The 16,164-nt window shown below is 45.1% G+C and overlaps 1 protein-coding gene across 2 annotated transcripts in view; it reads left to right on the top strand.

Annotated features, from left to right (window-relative positions):
- Positions 1-956: 956 nt before the first annotated feature.
- The window catches only part of nrp1a (neuropilin 1a), a 63,231-nt gene continuing 48,023 nt past the window's right edge, over positions 957-16,164 (top strand). For both annotated transcript variants that reach the window (XM_024803694.2, XM_014410779.3), the window contains exons 1-3: positions 957-1,493; positions 2,739-3,198; positions 4,467-4,641. In XM_024803694.2, coding sequence (XP_024659462.1) covers positions 3,132-3,198; positions 4,467-4,641 — 242 coding nt within the window. In that variant the 5' untranslated portion in view covers positions 957-1,493; positions 2,739-3,131. The remainder of the gene's footprint in view (positions 1,494-2,738; positions 3,199-4,466; positions 4,642-16,164) is intronic.

Genomic DNA, 16,164 nt, shown 5'->3' with positions numbered 1-16,164 from the left:
CCACGGACCTGCGCACGGAAACCTCCGCTTATTGCAGTTAATTGAGCAAAAAACAGCAGAGAGAGCTCCAGTGAAAGCCCGTTTGCAAGGCTTCGGGGGCAAAAGAAGCAGAATGCAGGAAGTTTAATCTGTGTGAAACAATGAAACTTTGCTTTGAGTTCCTCTTTCTGGAAAGTTGCACAATTGAATAGACCACTGATGTTTTGACAAAACTAAGTGATGAAATGTCATTAGAGGAGTTCCTTTCAATGACTTCACAACCTCATTCATGAGGAAAACCTTTGCTGTCACTCCGCTCTCCGCTAAACAATCTGTTGATCTGGAAAAGTCTCGCTTCTCATGAATTATAAGTGAATAATAAAAATAAAGGGATGAAGAAATGAAGGGACTGTATTGTCCATGATTAGTCAACTTGATCTCCCCTGTCAGTGTTGCTTCTTACATCCCTAATGTCTTTCACGACCAGCTCACAGCTTCTTTGATCACAGCAGCACAACTTCGTCGAGCCTCTATAAGCTTCCAGAAACTGTACAGGACCACACAGTGTCTATATTGTGTTAAAGCGACATTGCTATGTGGATTATAAGTTCATCATCAAGCTGGTTAACATTTTCAGGAACGAATAAATGAATGAATAAATAAATATATAATAATAATAATAATAATAATAATAATAATAATAATAATAATAATAATAATAATAATAATAATAATAATAATAAAACCCCTTTTTTCATGATGGCTCACGTGCGCAGAGACGTTGTCGGTTCAGTATTTCACTTGTAATGTGACATCCCGAAGGGGCCAAGGAAGCCCACGGGCAGGTAGAGAAAGGAAGTTGAATGAAATCTGCATAAGCGTTGCAGAGACTCACACACCGACACGCGCACGCCCGCGCGCTCCTCTCTCGTAAAGGGGCGTGTGTGTGTGGCTAGCAAGGGACTCAAACCCTCTGCATTTGCATCAGTGGAGGAGCCGAGAGCGGTGGCGCACGGAGAGAGACGGACGGGAAACAAGTTGAATTAAACCAATAAGGACTTTTATTTTTATTCTGTAGATTTTTTTTTATCCCACCTCTCTCACTGAAGAATTTTCAACACTGTTCCTCCACACGCTGGTCGTATTGCAGTTTGGACCGCGCGTGAATGAGAGCTAAACAGCCCGGGAGACCCAGAGACATCCGCGGCGAAGGGACCGTCTGTACGCGGAGAGGGGAGAGTGTCTCCGGGTGTCGGCTGTGCGCCTTTGCGCGGTTTGGATTGGACTGCGGTGCGATTCTTCCACGGCGTGTAGCCCAGGGAGGAGTTTTTTTTTCTTTTTTCGTGGGGGGAGGATACGTTGGCTTGCTTCTTTTGGAAGCTCGGGAGAAGATTTGGTGTCATTTTAATAGGATTTGGGGGAAGCCTATCGGATCCTACACTCCGCTCCACTCGTGTTGAAAGTGGAGAGGGGAGGGTTGGATGCCTGCAGGTTTGCGAGTCCTGAAGAAGCAGGTGAATGCAGGTTTTTTTTTCTTTTCTTTTTTTTGTAAATGTATTTAACTTGTGTGAGAGACTGAAAGGAATCTTCTGCTTTGAGTCCACTTAATGTAATACAGTTTTTACACATTTGGCTGATATGACCATCTTATTATCTTACTGTCGATTTTATTGTTATTCATACACTGGCTTGCTTTCTTTTAATGCAGGAATTTAGAGTAGAGCATGCTGTGTTTGCTGAGGTTCGTTCCTTTTTGTGCAGTGTGACCCAGTAAGGGCAGCCTTGAGTAACCGACTCGAGGCTACACCGTAATTTATGCTTTAATTGATTTCTTTTTAAATTTTCAGGGTGCCAGCTAAATGGTGTCACTGATGTGGGGTGGTTATTAAGAACAGTAGCGTTACATAGCTCCTGGTGGATAAAAGGCATGCAAATAAAATAATAATAATAAAATCAAAATAAAAGAAAGATGGAAACACTTTGTAGAGAGAAAAAATAGGCCCACGATAAGCACTTCGATGTAAATTGGCTTACATCTGAGCTCTGTTTTCTGTGTTTTTTAGGACTTGCACCCACAAAGGGGAACTTGGGATGAAAAGATCAGGTTTATCCGTTGGTTTATCACATAAAGGCATCGGTCCCACACACAAGCTAATGACCACATCCCGGGGAAATGCCCTCTACAATACAGCCTAAAATCCAGGCTTGAGTGGTAGCTTGTCCTCCAGGAGTAGCATTCTGCTGCTGCTGCTGCTGCTGCTGCTGCTGCTGTTGTTGTTTATGGCGAGATCTCAGATAGTTGCGGGGGGGGGGGGGGGGGGGGTAGTGTTGTGTCGCTACGTTTTGCATTAATGTCAGACTGCTTGTTGTCACAGAGAGCGGAAGAGAGCGTGAGTGAGTAAAAGGGAGAGAGAGAGCAAGAGAGAGAGAGTAGTGTCACTTAACGGACCGCTGGTGCTCTGACACTCAGTGTGCCGCTCTCCTTACTTATAAAGACGCGACGCCTCTCAGACATAGGTTGGCTATTTGTAATCAAGCCAATCACCAACCTCTCCCATTCTCTACTCTAAGCCTATTGAAGCAAAGCGGGTCACAATTTGGGGAAAAGGGGTGTACCCGTGCCTTCGGAGTCTTAATTGTGTCAGATAAGGCGCTTTTAGACACTTTTGGGGAATGTCCAGTGCGCACGGAGGCGACACGCTTTCATAGTCTGCTCACCTCTCACGTTTGTGCTGTTTTGTTTTTTGTGCACTCCACAGCCAAGGATTACATCCTGCCCGGGCACCTTCTGAAGGGCCAAGGACGCAAAAGACAGGGTTGGAGTGGCTGATTCTTCGTCCGCCTTGCGCTCTGGCTTCTTTTGGAGAGGATATGGCAAGGTCGGCACTGGAGAGTGGAGAGCAGACGGCGCAGGCGAGAGGAAACCGGAGCTGAATGACAGGATGCCAGCGACCTGAGCCCGCACTCAGATCACTCCTAACTTCGTTAAGAGACACTTCAGCTTTATTTGTTGGACAGAGTGGAGAGAAGAATACTTTCCCTTGAGGAAAAAAACATCTTCTGGAGGAGTTTATTTTCAGAGGATTTTTGTTTTTGTTTTTTATATCTATATACACGTAATTTTATTTTTTTTTCCTGGTGATAAAACAAGGATGCATTGTGGATTAGTCTTTATCCTGTTTATGGGAATCCTCTCGGTGGCCAAGGCTTTCAAAAACGGTAAGTGTGACATCTGATCTCTCTATAAATACAGATTTTATGTACACTGCAAAGCTACTAATCCCGGTGTTTTTTCTAAAGATTAGCCCTCGCTGATCTCCGGGCAAACTCACAAGGCGCTCACCTGCTCATTCTACCAACGCCTAAAGAAAACCCCTCTGATATTATTTCCACACAGACTTAGTAAAGTGACTTCACTGAAACTTATCTGTAGCCTTCGTTAAAACCGTTTTTACTGCTATATGATTTCACTTGTATTTATGGGATCTCTTTGATATTCCTGTTGTCCAGCGCGTTAGGGTTGTTACCTTGTTTCCGTTCAAATATTTTCTACCAAATTCCATTAAAATACTCCTGAATACTTGCTTTCTTTGCAGATATTTTTTAAAAGACTTAATTCCAACAATTAAGCAGTTTTTAAACCAATTCAACTACTTTTTTTTAGGGCACCCGGGTTCTTGTGCTCCTGGTAAAGAATTTCTAAGTCAGGATGAAGTTCAAAAAGTCAGCCCAAACGCTCGGCTTGCACAACTTTCCCGGTTTCTATTCTCGGAGGTTCTGTTTCACTTCAGCTTTTATTTTCCGCTGTGAAAGACTTCGGAGGGGGAATGCGTTAGGAAAGCACACATGAGCTTTTATAACACAGAAATAAAAGCAAAAGGAACTTTGTTTTTTAACGAGGGGGTACTTTTATATGCAAGATTAAAGGAGAATGACTGCAAATAATAAAAATAAATAAACAGTAAATAATAAAAGGGCGTCTTCTTGTTCGGTCCTTTGTGTTATATGGATCAGTCAGCAAAGGCTTATCATTTCCCCCTCGTAATGTGTGGCAGTGTAATTTAAGCGTGTGCATGTCACAGCATGAAATTAACGACTAAGTGAATTTCACTCGCTCGTTACTGATAATTTTCCATCGCTGCGTTATTCTGCTGTTGACTAACCCTCACTGCAGAGTCGCAATCTGGTAAAAGATGATTATTTTTTCCACTCTACAGATAGATAAGCATGTTTGCAACATCTCGTAGAGCAGCGGTCTGGTTTTGTGGAACAACATTTTCGCTCCACGCTTACACCAAAACGTTATTTATAAGAAGAAGATGATTTGTCTACAGTGTGTTGTGTGTGAAAGAAATGGTCTTGTAAAGCTCGCTGTAGTAGTCCAAACTATTGTGTCTCTCTGAGCTGCCAGTGATGTATCACTCTCGTTTGTTTCCGTATCCTTTAAGAACTTTTCTCTTTTATTTTCTCTCCCCTCCCCGCTCCAGATAAATGTGGAGGCAACATCAGAATCTCAACCGCCAACTACCTCACTTCGCCCGGATACCCCACGTCTTATCCCCCTTCTCAGAGATGCGTGTGGGTGATCTCGGCGCCTGGTCCTCACCAGCGGATCCTCATCAACTTCAATCCGCATTTTGATCTGGAGGACAGGGAGTGCAAGTACGTGCACCGCGCTTCTTCTCTATGAAAAACACATGTGCAAATACAAACGCTCGTTCATTCAGGCAGATTTTGTCCCCGGGGGCCCCAATTTGATCGAAAGATAGGGAATTAAAAAAAAAAAAAACAGTGAGACCTCTGCCAAAAACAGTAAATGTGTGCTTTCATTCTGTTGGCGGTGGAAGAAGCACCTACAGATTTATGTTTATTTATATTTGATGTACAGGCACTGTTACAGTGCTGTCTATAACGCCAGTCTGAATCCCACTCCTCCTCTCCCCTCATGTCTATTGCTCATGAAACTGCGCCATCTAGTGTCGGAGGTGGGTTCAGTGAAAACTGTGTTATTGTAATCCAGGTCTGGCACTACATAGGGGAGTAGGAATGTCTCGCTCCTGCCATTTGGTTATGGAATGTCCTTGATTTTCATCTTTGTGGAGTGAAGTCACCAGCATTTAATACTGATTTGAACTGCTGTGTTTCTGCAGAAGACAGAGCGAGGGGAAGGGGGAAGTGGAGGGGATTGAAGAGGCCAAAACCTCAGCAGAGGCATTTAATTGCGGCTACTTTCTGCACTGCATGAAAAAAAGAATGTCTATTAAAAGTGTCTGAGCAGTAAACCAGTGACTCGAAATCCAATTACTTTCTAAACAAAGAAAGAAAAAGAAGCGATTGCATTAAAAACAGCTTGTTTTAATTAGACAACCACTTTAATAAAGTCAGAACAAAGTGAAATTATCTGGCTGACATGGGATTTTTTAAAATTTACTTTCACTAGTGCCCCTCCACCTCACCCCAAACTTACTGAAAGCACTCTTTTAAGGTGGCGCTCTCAGCGACGGTTACTTACCGATCCTTATTTGACCTGTAAGCTGTGAGCTGTTGCATCCAGCAAAAAGGCTAAGCTGTTTTCAGATAGATAGTTTAAGCCGATGAAACCAGAGACAGACAGTAATGTGATGAGCCGGTGTCAGTGTGGGTGCCCTGAGGTGAGCCTTGCCTGGGCAGACTGCCTCAGTCTGATTGTGTGTGATGTGGTGTTTTGTGTGTATGTGTGTGTGTGCACGTGTGTCGGTGCCTCTGCCCTGTCTCTGTCTCAGCTGTTTGTTTACGCTGCAGGGCTCCAGAGAGTAGAGGGCTTTGCTGGATCCTGTTACTGTATCTGCGCTCCACCCAAAACCTGGACCCTACACTTTCTTTTGTGCTCCTTGAATTGGCCCCAGTGTATACGCTTGCAGGCTTCTTTTATTTATTTATTTATTTTAATCCCAGATTTAAATCCCACTTTAGCCTTTCTTTACTGCTGACAGGGGTTTAGTGCAGATGCTGGTGTCCTTTGGAGTGTGGGTGCTCCTTTGACACTTCTTTTGGGTTCGATTTCAGCACCAGGGAGGCCATTAAGCTGTCTGAGGTCCTTAGTTAGAAACTGAGAGTGAGGAAGGGACTGGAGTAGGAGTAGGGGCAGCAGTGACAATGCTTATGTTAATCAAATTAGTCAGGAATGAATTTCCTGTGTCTAAACACATGCAGCAAGGAGAATAGAGTTGCTGTGGGAGCAAGGAAGTTTTTTTTTTTTTGAAAGGAGGGAGGACATTGAGCTTAGTGAGCCACTGATGTGTCATTTGCAAATTAGCACTGCTCTTTCATTTAGCAGCCACAAATTTGGTGGTTTCCAGTTAACCGGTCGCTCATACATTTGTCAGCAAATGAATGTTGTGCAGTGGGTGTCAGGAGCGCCTCGTTGCTGCTTCTGATTTTCTTTTGCTTCTCATTACGTTTGAAGAAGACTCAGTCTGCAGTGGTTAGGAGGCTATAACCTGCTTGTCCTGAGGAGAAAGAAAAAATTAACAGATGACTTGAGTCATTCTCTGATTCATGTGGGCCTCACAGAGATTGCACCTGAAAATGGGGTCAGCCTAACCCACAGCTTTTTTCCTATTTTTAACCCGGTGTGCCGTTTCATTTTTAATGCTGTTAATGGAGTGGTTTTCATGGGACTTTGCTTCTACTTCGTAACATATTCTACACAGACACACACACACACACACACACACTCCACTCCACCCTCCTTAATTTCAAAACTATGGCACTGTGCAACATGAAGGCTGATTGCTGGCCTAATAGCTGACATGGCAATGTCCATGGGTAACTTGATTATAAGTGAGGGAACATAAGTGACTCATGTATCTGCAGACAGTAGTTGGGTTGGGTGCGATTTGTGTTGAGCCATCAGAGCCCCTCTTGGAGCCCCACTCACCAAGTCAACCCTTTACATAATGGAAACTGATGAGAGCCCAGAATGGCTTCCTTATCTGATGGACCTGCAGAGTGGGTGGAGGTGGAGGCGGTGGGGTTACAATGCATGCTTCAGTGCACTGCCTTGCAATCTAATTAGTGGGCAAATGGAACACACATGCACCACATGTTCTCCAACATGGGTCTTATCAGCAAACTAAACAAGAAGCACTCAAAGTGGTGCTCCTGGAAAAGAAAAGAAAAACAGCCTTCCCTGTGAGTGGAGCCTGGCTGCCGTGCTGCTGCTGCTGTTGTTGCACGTGCTCGCTCCCCTTGACAGGTTTGTTTGGGGAAGTGCAGGGGCCTGTATCCTGCGAGCTGGAGGAGGAAAACACTTCATCACGGAGATAAGGCGACTAAGTGAGCCCTGCGATTCTGAATGCAGAACGTGTTTACCTTTCACGCACCGTTGTAGACTTTCACAGAGTGGAGTTTTTCATGGGGGCGGGGGTTGGGGGGAGCTGGAGCCGCCCTCACTTGCCTCACGCAGCTAATGAAGTTTGAGGCAAAGGCGCAGCCCGCATCAAGGCAAATATTTGAAGTCAATTCGATCTGAAAGTTGTCGGAATGAGCGAGCTTAGCCGGAGTGAAAAGCTGGAGTAAACAGATATGCTTTCGCTCCGCGCACCTATTCTCTCTCTTTATTCACGGTTATCTGATAAGGCCTGTCAGGCTCATCTGGCTCCACTAGCTCTGTCGTGGGGAGGTATAAGTGGAGATGGATCTAAAGAAGCGATGGGAAGGTTTTATATTTGATTAACAGACTCGTGTCATCATCATCATCATTATTATTATTATTTTGTGAGATTCAAGTAAATCTGGTGAATGTTTCTAGTTTTAAACTCATCTAAACCAAGACCTAGAAATATTTCATCTGAAGCTGGAGGCTGTTCTTTCCACCTCCTCCTCCTCCTCCTCCTCCTACTTTCTTGCTGAGTCGAGGAGGGGAGCCAACTTTCTCGAGATATGATGTACTCCTGACAACATTATGAATCATTGATAGCATTGGATTTGCTGACCAAACCAAAAAAAAGCAAGAAAACAAACCCCCTCCAAAAAAGCTCTTCTGTCTTCAGCTCACTGAGAGCTCCCTTGCAGTTTGTAAGCTAGTCGAAGTCATGCTAGAACAGAGAGAGGGATAAAAACGAGAAGGAGACACAGCCTCCTCTTTCTTTGCCTTTCCCTGGTATTTTCCTGAGACCTTGCTGAAATTCCAACGTGCAGAGTAGCATGAGAGCAGCTCTTTGTGCGTGAGATCGAAAACATCCCACCTCAACACAAAGTTCAAAAGTCATCGAGCTCCCCCTCAAATCTTCAGGTGCCTGTAAGCTTGGAAAAGTTTCCTTTTTTAATTATAATTTTCTCCTTTTTCTGTCCTTATGCCCCTTTGCTGCAGTCTCCTACTGAGTCCCCCCCAGCCCAGCCCACCCCTGACAACACACACACACACACACACACACACACACACACACACACACACACACACACACACACACACACACACACACACACACACAGAGCTGCTTGGCCTGCTGGGAAGACAAACATTCTCTGTTATGTCCCTTTTATAATAGGCATCCTACCCCTTGTGGCATGGGGACCAAGTCAGAGCTCCAGAGGTGACAGGAACTTGGGGAAGTGGGGGGTGGGGGTATTAACTGACCCTGTAACCATGGCTCTTTCTTTGTCATGTGGAATCCCACTAACTCCACTCAACATGGGCACAGTGTCCAACAAAGGTGACTGCCACCTGTTTCTAGGAAGTGAGAGTGGAGGACAGAAGGGGATTTAGGGACAAGATCCTCTTGGCCACTTTCCCTAATTCCCTTGTTACCATTCCAGCCTTAATAGCACACAGCAGCTACAGTATAAAGACCAGCAGAGCTTCACGGCTGGTGGTGGTGGGGGACAAGGGCTCCTCCCTTAATCTTAGCTGCTGCTTGCTTGTTTTGATTACCCACCTCACAATCACTCTGTAACTTATCTTGCAGCTGCAGGCGAGGCGCAAAAAATGGATGTGGCATATGCCAAGGCACAAGCCTGCACAGAGGGCCACTACATGAGAGGAATGCTTCTATTTTCTATACAAGTTGTACTATGATTTCCTCATTAAAAAACAAACAAACATAACATTTACTAGATTCGTACTTAATTCTGATGCTCACATGAAAATGGATGGAAAAAATACAAAGTTATCATAGCACGAAAAATCAAATCTTATGAGATCCAAAACACACATGCATTGCTTTTCCCCGCGTGGTCTCTGGAAGAGGGCTGCAACACCTTGAAACAACCAGCCCTTGTGTTGGTGCTTGAGTGTCGCAGTCCCTGAAGCTGTTCTGCTGTTTTTCCAGCATTGTTGCTTTCATTTTCCCCTGAGCACCAGTGTCTTTTGTGCAGGGAAAGACTTCAGTTAAGCAAATACAAAAAGTTAGTTAAAAAAAACAACAACAAAACGCTGCTCTGACACTACAGCTCATACGTGCAACAAGTGTTGCTTATTCTTCTCAAAACTGGCTGTGCAAGGTAACTGCAGGCAAAGGACCACAGGTGGACTGTTTGTTTAGTAGCCATCAGAGGAAAATAATTAAAACGGGAAAAAAAAACAGGAATGCAACAGAAATGTTCTGTTGGCAGGTGGTGATGTGGTGGTGGCGGTGGTAACTCTGAAAGGAGGCGCTGTGATCCACAGTGCTGCCAGTTGGGTCTCTAAATTGACATGGATTATTAGAGATACTTACAGCCTGTTAGAGGGCATTTATTTCTGCTGTCACTCTGTTCTTTATGTGTGTTTTTTTTAAGTGCATGTCACTGAAGCATCCATGCTGGGGTGGGGTGGGGGTAGGGGAGGTCAAATTGGCACCGTGAAATCGGCGCTGCAAAATGGAGTGCGTAGGGCGACACCGCCTCTTTTAACTAGCGGCTTTGACAAAGGCAGCTCAAATTGTGCACCTGATATTCTCTGCAGCAACACACTCCTACAGCTCATAACAATGGAAATCAAATCAGAGGCGAAATTACATTGAAACACTGCGCCTTAGGAAAAAAAAAAAAAGCTTGTCAGCAGGCAATCCACTTTGAATGTGTCTTGTTTGGACTTCACTGTAATTATACGGAGCCTTATTTTGCCAGCAAGGATTCAAAAAAAGAACTTCCCCAGACGAGTGTTCTCGGTGCAAAAAACGCAACTCTTAATGAGGCAGGTGAGCCTTTAAAGCAAAAAGCAAATGAAAGCCGCAGTTAATTAACAGGAGGGCAGAGCAGAACAGACAGCAGACAGAGATGTTGCATCAGAAAACCACTGACCTTCACTCTCATTACTCTCTTTCTTCCCCTTCTTCATCTCTCTTAAACATGGAGGGCTTACTCCCCAGCTAATGAGCGGGATTAAAGTAGGTCTGGGCACATGTGTGCTCGCACATGTATGCGTGTGCGAGCGAGTGAGAGTGACCGTGGGGTTCAGGGTCTTTTTTTTCATCCACCGGTGAAGTGTTTCACCTTGGCAGCAGCTTGGAAGGGCAGTCTGATTGAAAAGCTTTCTGGCCGTGGCATCTGCCATCCTCCCTGCTGCTCTGTCACCACGTTGATTCATGCACAACAACCTAACCACAACCGGGAGGTGAGCCACTCTGCCTCACAGCAGGAGGCAGGTCCACTTCACGGCAGAGGAGAAGGGGAGAAAGGAGGGATGAGGGAAGGAGGGAGGGAAGGGAAAGAGGGGGGGGGGGGGGGGGGGGGAGGGAGACGACAAGCTCCGGGCTCATAAACAAACCTCCAGATTTCAAGTCAGCAGTCACATATCTGTGACAGCACAAAAGCATCAGCGTCTCACATGTCTGCCCGTTTTGTTTGTCATCTCAGTGTGGGAGTGAGCTCCTTGTGTTTGCCAGGGTCTACTATCCCTAAGCTGCTCCTGGCACACTGCTCAGCTCTTTCTTTCTTCTTTCCAACCCAGTACAAGCTTCCCCTATATGGAAGTTTCTTGTGGAGTGGAGCTGCGGCCCACACAGCTTAGATATGTCAGCCTTATGCTTTTTTTTCAACCTCTTTATCCAAAACAGATTGTAAGAAAAAAAGGGAGCCGAATAGAGCGACTCCTGATTACAGGAGAACATTTGGTAATCTCGGCTCTCTACATCTATTAACTGTAAGAAAATAAGAAAAAGAGGAGAAAAGGAAGGAGAGGAGGCCCTTTAGTTGAATAGACGAGGGACTTCTAGACGCTTTAATGCTGCGTGGCCGGGCTTGTCAGACATGTTTCACTCAGTGGTCTAACCTTGAAAGGGGGCCCGTGATTTTGATTGATGTGGCCTGCTCAGCTTGTTTGTTGTCCTAACGCCACGGTGCGTACAGATCCACAAGGAGCAGCAGGTGGGAGGGGGTGGTCTCGGCGACCACAGGGCTCTCTATTCAGACAATCAAGCCAAAGTCTCCAGAGGGGGTTCTCTTAAGGTAAAGTTTGTTTGCAGTGGGTGAGAGGGTTGGTAGGTAGGTAGGTAGGAAATAGGAAGCCAAGGGCCCCCAGATAGATCCCTGGGGTCATTTTCGGTCACTGTGTTTGCACCACAGCGGGTTGTTGGCTCTCTGGTGGTTCTTCACCACTCAACTCAGCGTGATTCGGCGAGGGCAGCAAGCAGACAGTGATTGATGGGGCGGTACCCCACTGCTCCCTGATTGAGTTAGAGCCACTCACAATCCCTCGCTTTGTTTGCTCTTTGCTTGATCTCCCCTCACTAAATTGGCAAGAGTAGTTGTGGTCTTTCTTTCTTTTTTTTATTATGACCACTATTACATTTTTTTCCTCACAAGTGTATTTCTTTTGTTAGCTGGTGGTAATTGTAAAAACGGCCTTTATATCTGGCCTAGCAGCAATCATTTGTGGTGTTATCTCAGTAGGGTAGCACTATAAGTAATATAAGTAGCTGGGGTGTCTGGCGCCAGCATGACCCTCGCTCATGAGGGGATAACCAACCAGGAGGCCCCTCTCTTATACGTATGTCTATCACCCGCAGGCTTTACCAGAAAGCAGGGGGAAATAATGCAGCTAATCCAGCTCGACGGTAACGTTCAATTGTCAGGCAAGTAAATGGAGGAGTCACCTTGCCCTCCAAATGTTGGCAGAAGCTGGCCGGTTATCAGCACTTAAATCAGCTCTGCAATGCCAAGAATTCAGCCTCTCTGCCCATCGCCACGGAAGAGATGCCCTGCTTGGCGTGTGGCCCTCACAGCACGGCCCGGTTGGCTTTCAGAGTGCTGCATCGTTGGAAAATCTGACTTCTTTGCACAATCTGGGAACAATGCAGTTGTCAAAGTGAAATAAAGTACGAGGATTTAAACATTAGCTTTTCCATCCAAGGGCTGGTTTACATTGAAAGGAAACTGCCCCGAATCTGGCATCGCCTGATCTCCTCACTGTGCAAACATATGTCCCAACCGTAGAAACACTTCCCTCATTTATTTTCTTCCTCTTCTCACTTCCTTCCTCTTCCTGTTAACATTCAGAAATTCAGGTTGTGCTGTCTCGAGTCTGAGGTCAGGTGTAGTTTGTTCTTTTTTTAATCGGTCGCTCATACCGAAGAGGACACAGTCCCAGTCCTCCACGGGGGAGGGGGAATGTTCACATGTTCACAGTTCTGTCCTGCTCCCAGCCAAGTGACTAGATGTCCAGCCAGATGACCGGGTCATGAAGTACCCTGCCCAGACTGCTCTCTGACCCACTCCAGGGAGGACAGAGAATGGGAAGAGGAGGGAGATTGTCAGTGGGGATGGATGGGCTATTTAATTGAATAATTCCCGGTGCAGTTATTATTACCATTGCCCTCAAGCATCCTAAGCATTGCTGAGCCATGTGTAAGAACTCACGCCACTGACCTTTTTACTGGATTCGTGCTGGCACCTGTATCAGCTGTTTGCATGCTTTGCTTTTCTCTTTTCTGGCTTGTCCTCCACTCCCTCTATCACCAACTGAACTTCTCTATCTCCCCTCAGCTGTTTCCTCTTAACACAACCAACACCTTCACCCCACCCACGCCGCACTCTTTCTCCCCTTCCTGTCCATTGTGGAGAGGCAAGAGAGTTTTGAACAGCACCCGAAGGCTTTACCTCTAGCTGACCTCAAACTCAGCTCCCCTCCTCCCTTCCTTTCCTCCTTTTTTTAACTCTCCTTGTCAGGTTCCTCCTGCCTCTTCTTTGAAAGCAGCATGCTCATTACTCGACAGGGAGCGCTGCTATAAGCAGATAGATGATTACCTCTGTAGATGCTGCTGGATGTTGGTTCTGCTTCTGTTTTTTTCTTGTCAGGCCATAAAAGCTGAAGCAAAGAAGAGCTCACATAGCTGATTTTTGTCCTATGTGAAGTTCAGTGGGTCACTAGCACAAAGTTGTTTACAATTATCTCCTTCTTTTTTTGAATGCTCTTCTTTTCACATGGTTCCAGCAAGCCTGACCCCAATCATGTACTGTACATCCTACACATCCAGTCATGAACAGGATATCTAGTAATACTTTGTCCTCTAACAAGCACCCTAACCCATACCCCAAACCACACACACACACACACACACACACACACACACACACACACACACACACACACACACACACACAAATGCACACACCCTTTTGCGACATGAATAAACAGGATATTGTTCTTTGACCCTTCGGATCAGTGTCATGGTTATAGTCTCTCCTGCATTGTGCAAACACCAGTGTCAGTCATTAGAAAGTCATATTCTGAGTAGCGGTGTACCACCATACCACGTACCACTCTCAAAAGGTATGTTTTTAATTCAAAGTGTTTGTCCATAACTGTACTTAGTTAGCTACAAGCACAATGACACAAGATAAGAAACAAATGATCGCAAGGGTGTAGTCATTTTTAGCATTGTTAGATCAGACGGAATCGGGCATTTTTCATTGTGTCTGCATGAAATTTTTCAACACAAGCAGAGGCGTACAGTCTTGGGATTTTCCAAGCATGCTTACAACAATGAAGTGTTTTGCATATTGAAACATTCATATGCAATAAACGGCATGTTTCCGTGTTTCAAGCGCATTGAACCGCGAGTCTTTGTGCTCTTAAATTAAATTGTGTTTAGAGATGATTCGAATACCCACACTTGAACAACATATTTGACCCCTGCTTATAGCCATATAAAGAGATGAAATGTTAAACCAGCATATATCCTGTCAGCTGAGGGTTATGGATTTTCGAGTCTTCATTACAGGTTCAAATAAAGGGCCCATTTGCTCCCTCCTTCCCAGCAGGGTGCACGTGTACTTATGTCACCGAGGTGCTCCGTGGGGTAGAGCAGGAGACAAGAAGAAGGGCAGGGATAGCACACTTAAAAAAAGACAGTATCCAAGTCGGCCCTGCTGTGCCACATCACCCCTTTCTCCCGATGCCCTGTTATTTTTACCCTTGACTTCTCATTGTTGTAACAGCGGCGTATCATCTGAGCCGTGCCACAGACCCCTGTGGAGGACTCTCTCCTCGCTCACCTCTGCCTGCCCCTCTCTCATGTGTAATCAGAGATCCTCTCAAATGTCAAGGTGGGACAAATGGGAGTCATTCCCTCCTGTAATGGCCCCAGAAATGGACTGGAGTGCTCCTCTCCCCTCTCTCACTCGGTCTTTCTCTCTGCTATCTTTAAGAAATCACACACCTTTTTCATCCTTTGTATTTTTTTTTTTGGTTGCTCTCTTTTCATACTTAAAAAAAAAATGTTATACTAATTTCCTGCCGGCCTTTTTTGGTTCCTTTGTAAATGATATCACACAGTTTCTAACTGTGTTTTGTCCATGTTAAACCTTTTCAGGAGCCGGTGTATCGCTGACATAGTTCTTCATAATAGCTCCAAGTCAAGCTGACTACATAATAAGGCCGTAACAGATATAGCTACTTTACTTCCAAGAAATGTTTCAAGAAATTACCCCAAAGGCTTGGTCGCTTCATTTGGAAACGCATACATTCAGCGTGCGAACGCTCCGATCTGCACTCAGAAGCATGTATGCTGTATTTGCTGTATGCAAAACAGATTCATTTCCCAAGCATACTAAGTAGGGGGGGGGGGGGGGGGGGGGGGGGGGGGGGGTTGTGCTAAATGTGTGTTCCCATTTTGCCATGGGCAGTTTTCTAATTGATTGTAGTTACTCATTCCCACAATATTCATTATAACAAAATGTGTACTATGAAAGGAAATATTGGCAGCACCGCTCACAGCATTATTGCATCCTGATAAAAAATGTAACATTTAAAAAAAGTTTCATTTTTATTGAGAATATTTGAAAATAGTTGAGTTATATGTGGGAAAAAGCCCAGCTCATTCTTATTTTAATACTTTACTTAAGGGAAAGTCATCAGGGTTTTGTTTTTTTTTTGCATTTCATCCACATTTTTCTTCTCATTGAGTTGTCTTGGAGCAGGACTTAACTTTCAGATGCATTAAAACCAAATCTTGTTGAGTGCATTACTTAAAAAGAACCACCTGTTTTACTTTTGGTTCAATAATACCTTAAAAGGCCTAAACCTCCAAATTAGCAGTATCACACTAGTACAAGGAACTACAAGGTAACTACTGACAGATAGTCAGTAGTTATGACCGTTTGGTCATGCTTCATTGCTCCAGTAAGGGAATAAAGTCCAAGTGTGTCCATGGAGAATTACTGGAAATATGCACAACTCTGTTTTGGCCTTGAAGGCACGTCAGTGGCTCATAGGAGCAGAAAGCGAATCAGCTGAACATACTTCCCCAGGGTTCAAAGTGCAGTGGGCCTCACTTGTGAGGTGAGCACAGGCAATTCAGACAGCCTGCTAACAGTGGGAGCTTTTGTGGTCAGTTTTATTTCCCCCACTTGTTTCTTGTCTCCTCCCATCATCCCTTAAGTTCACATTAGTGTGAGCCTGCTCTGTGCTAAGCGGGGAAGGAGCCCCCCCGGGGGCAGAAATCTCCCTCCTGTCAGTCTGGGTGCTCATATTTCTGAATAAGGGATTATTGTGCTTGTTGCAGAAGGGGTGGGGAGGTGGGGGTGTGCAATAATTGAGTCTAAACAGCCAAATTCATTAATTTGATTGTTGGCGATGGCAGATCTCTCGACAGTGTAATTAGGAGAGCTAATGGATGGAAGCATGCTAAATCCATCAATGCTAATGATAATTGCAGTTTAGGAAAGCGAATATGCTTACGAACGTGTGGCCAGGGCCGCTGCAAAATCCGAAACAGCTACAGC

This window comes from Maylandia zebra, linkage group LG9, assembly GCF_041146795.1.
Source record: "Maylandia zebra isolate NMK-2024a linkage group LG9, Mzebra_GT3a, whole genome shotgun sequence".
In the NCBI taxonomy this organism is placed as follows: domain Eukaryota; kingdom Metazoa; phylum Chordata; class Actinopteri; order Cichliformes; family Cichlidae; genus Maylandia; species Maylandia zebra.
This window is presented reverse-complemented; position numbering and strand designations above follow the sequence as displayed.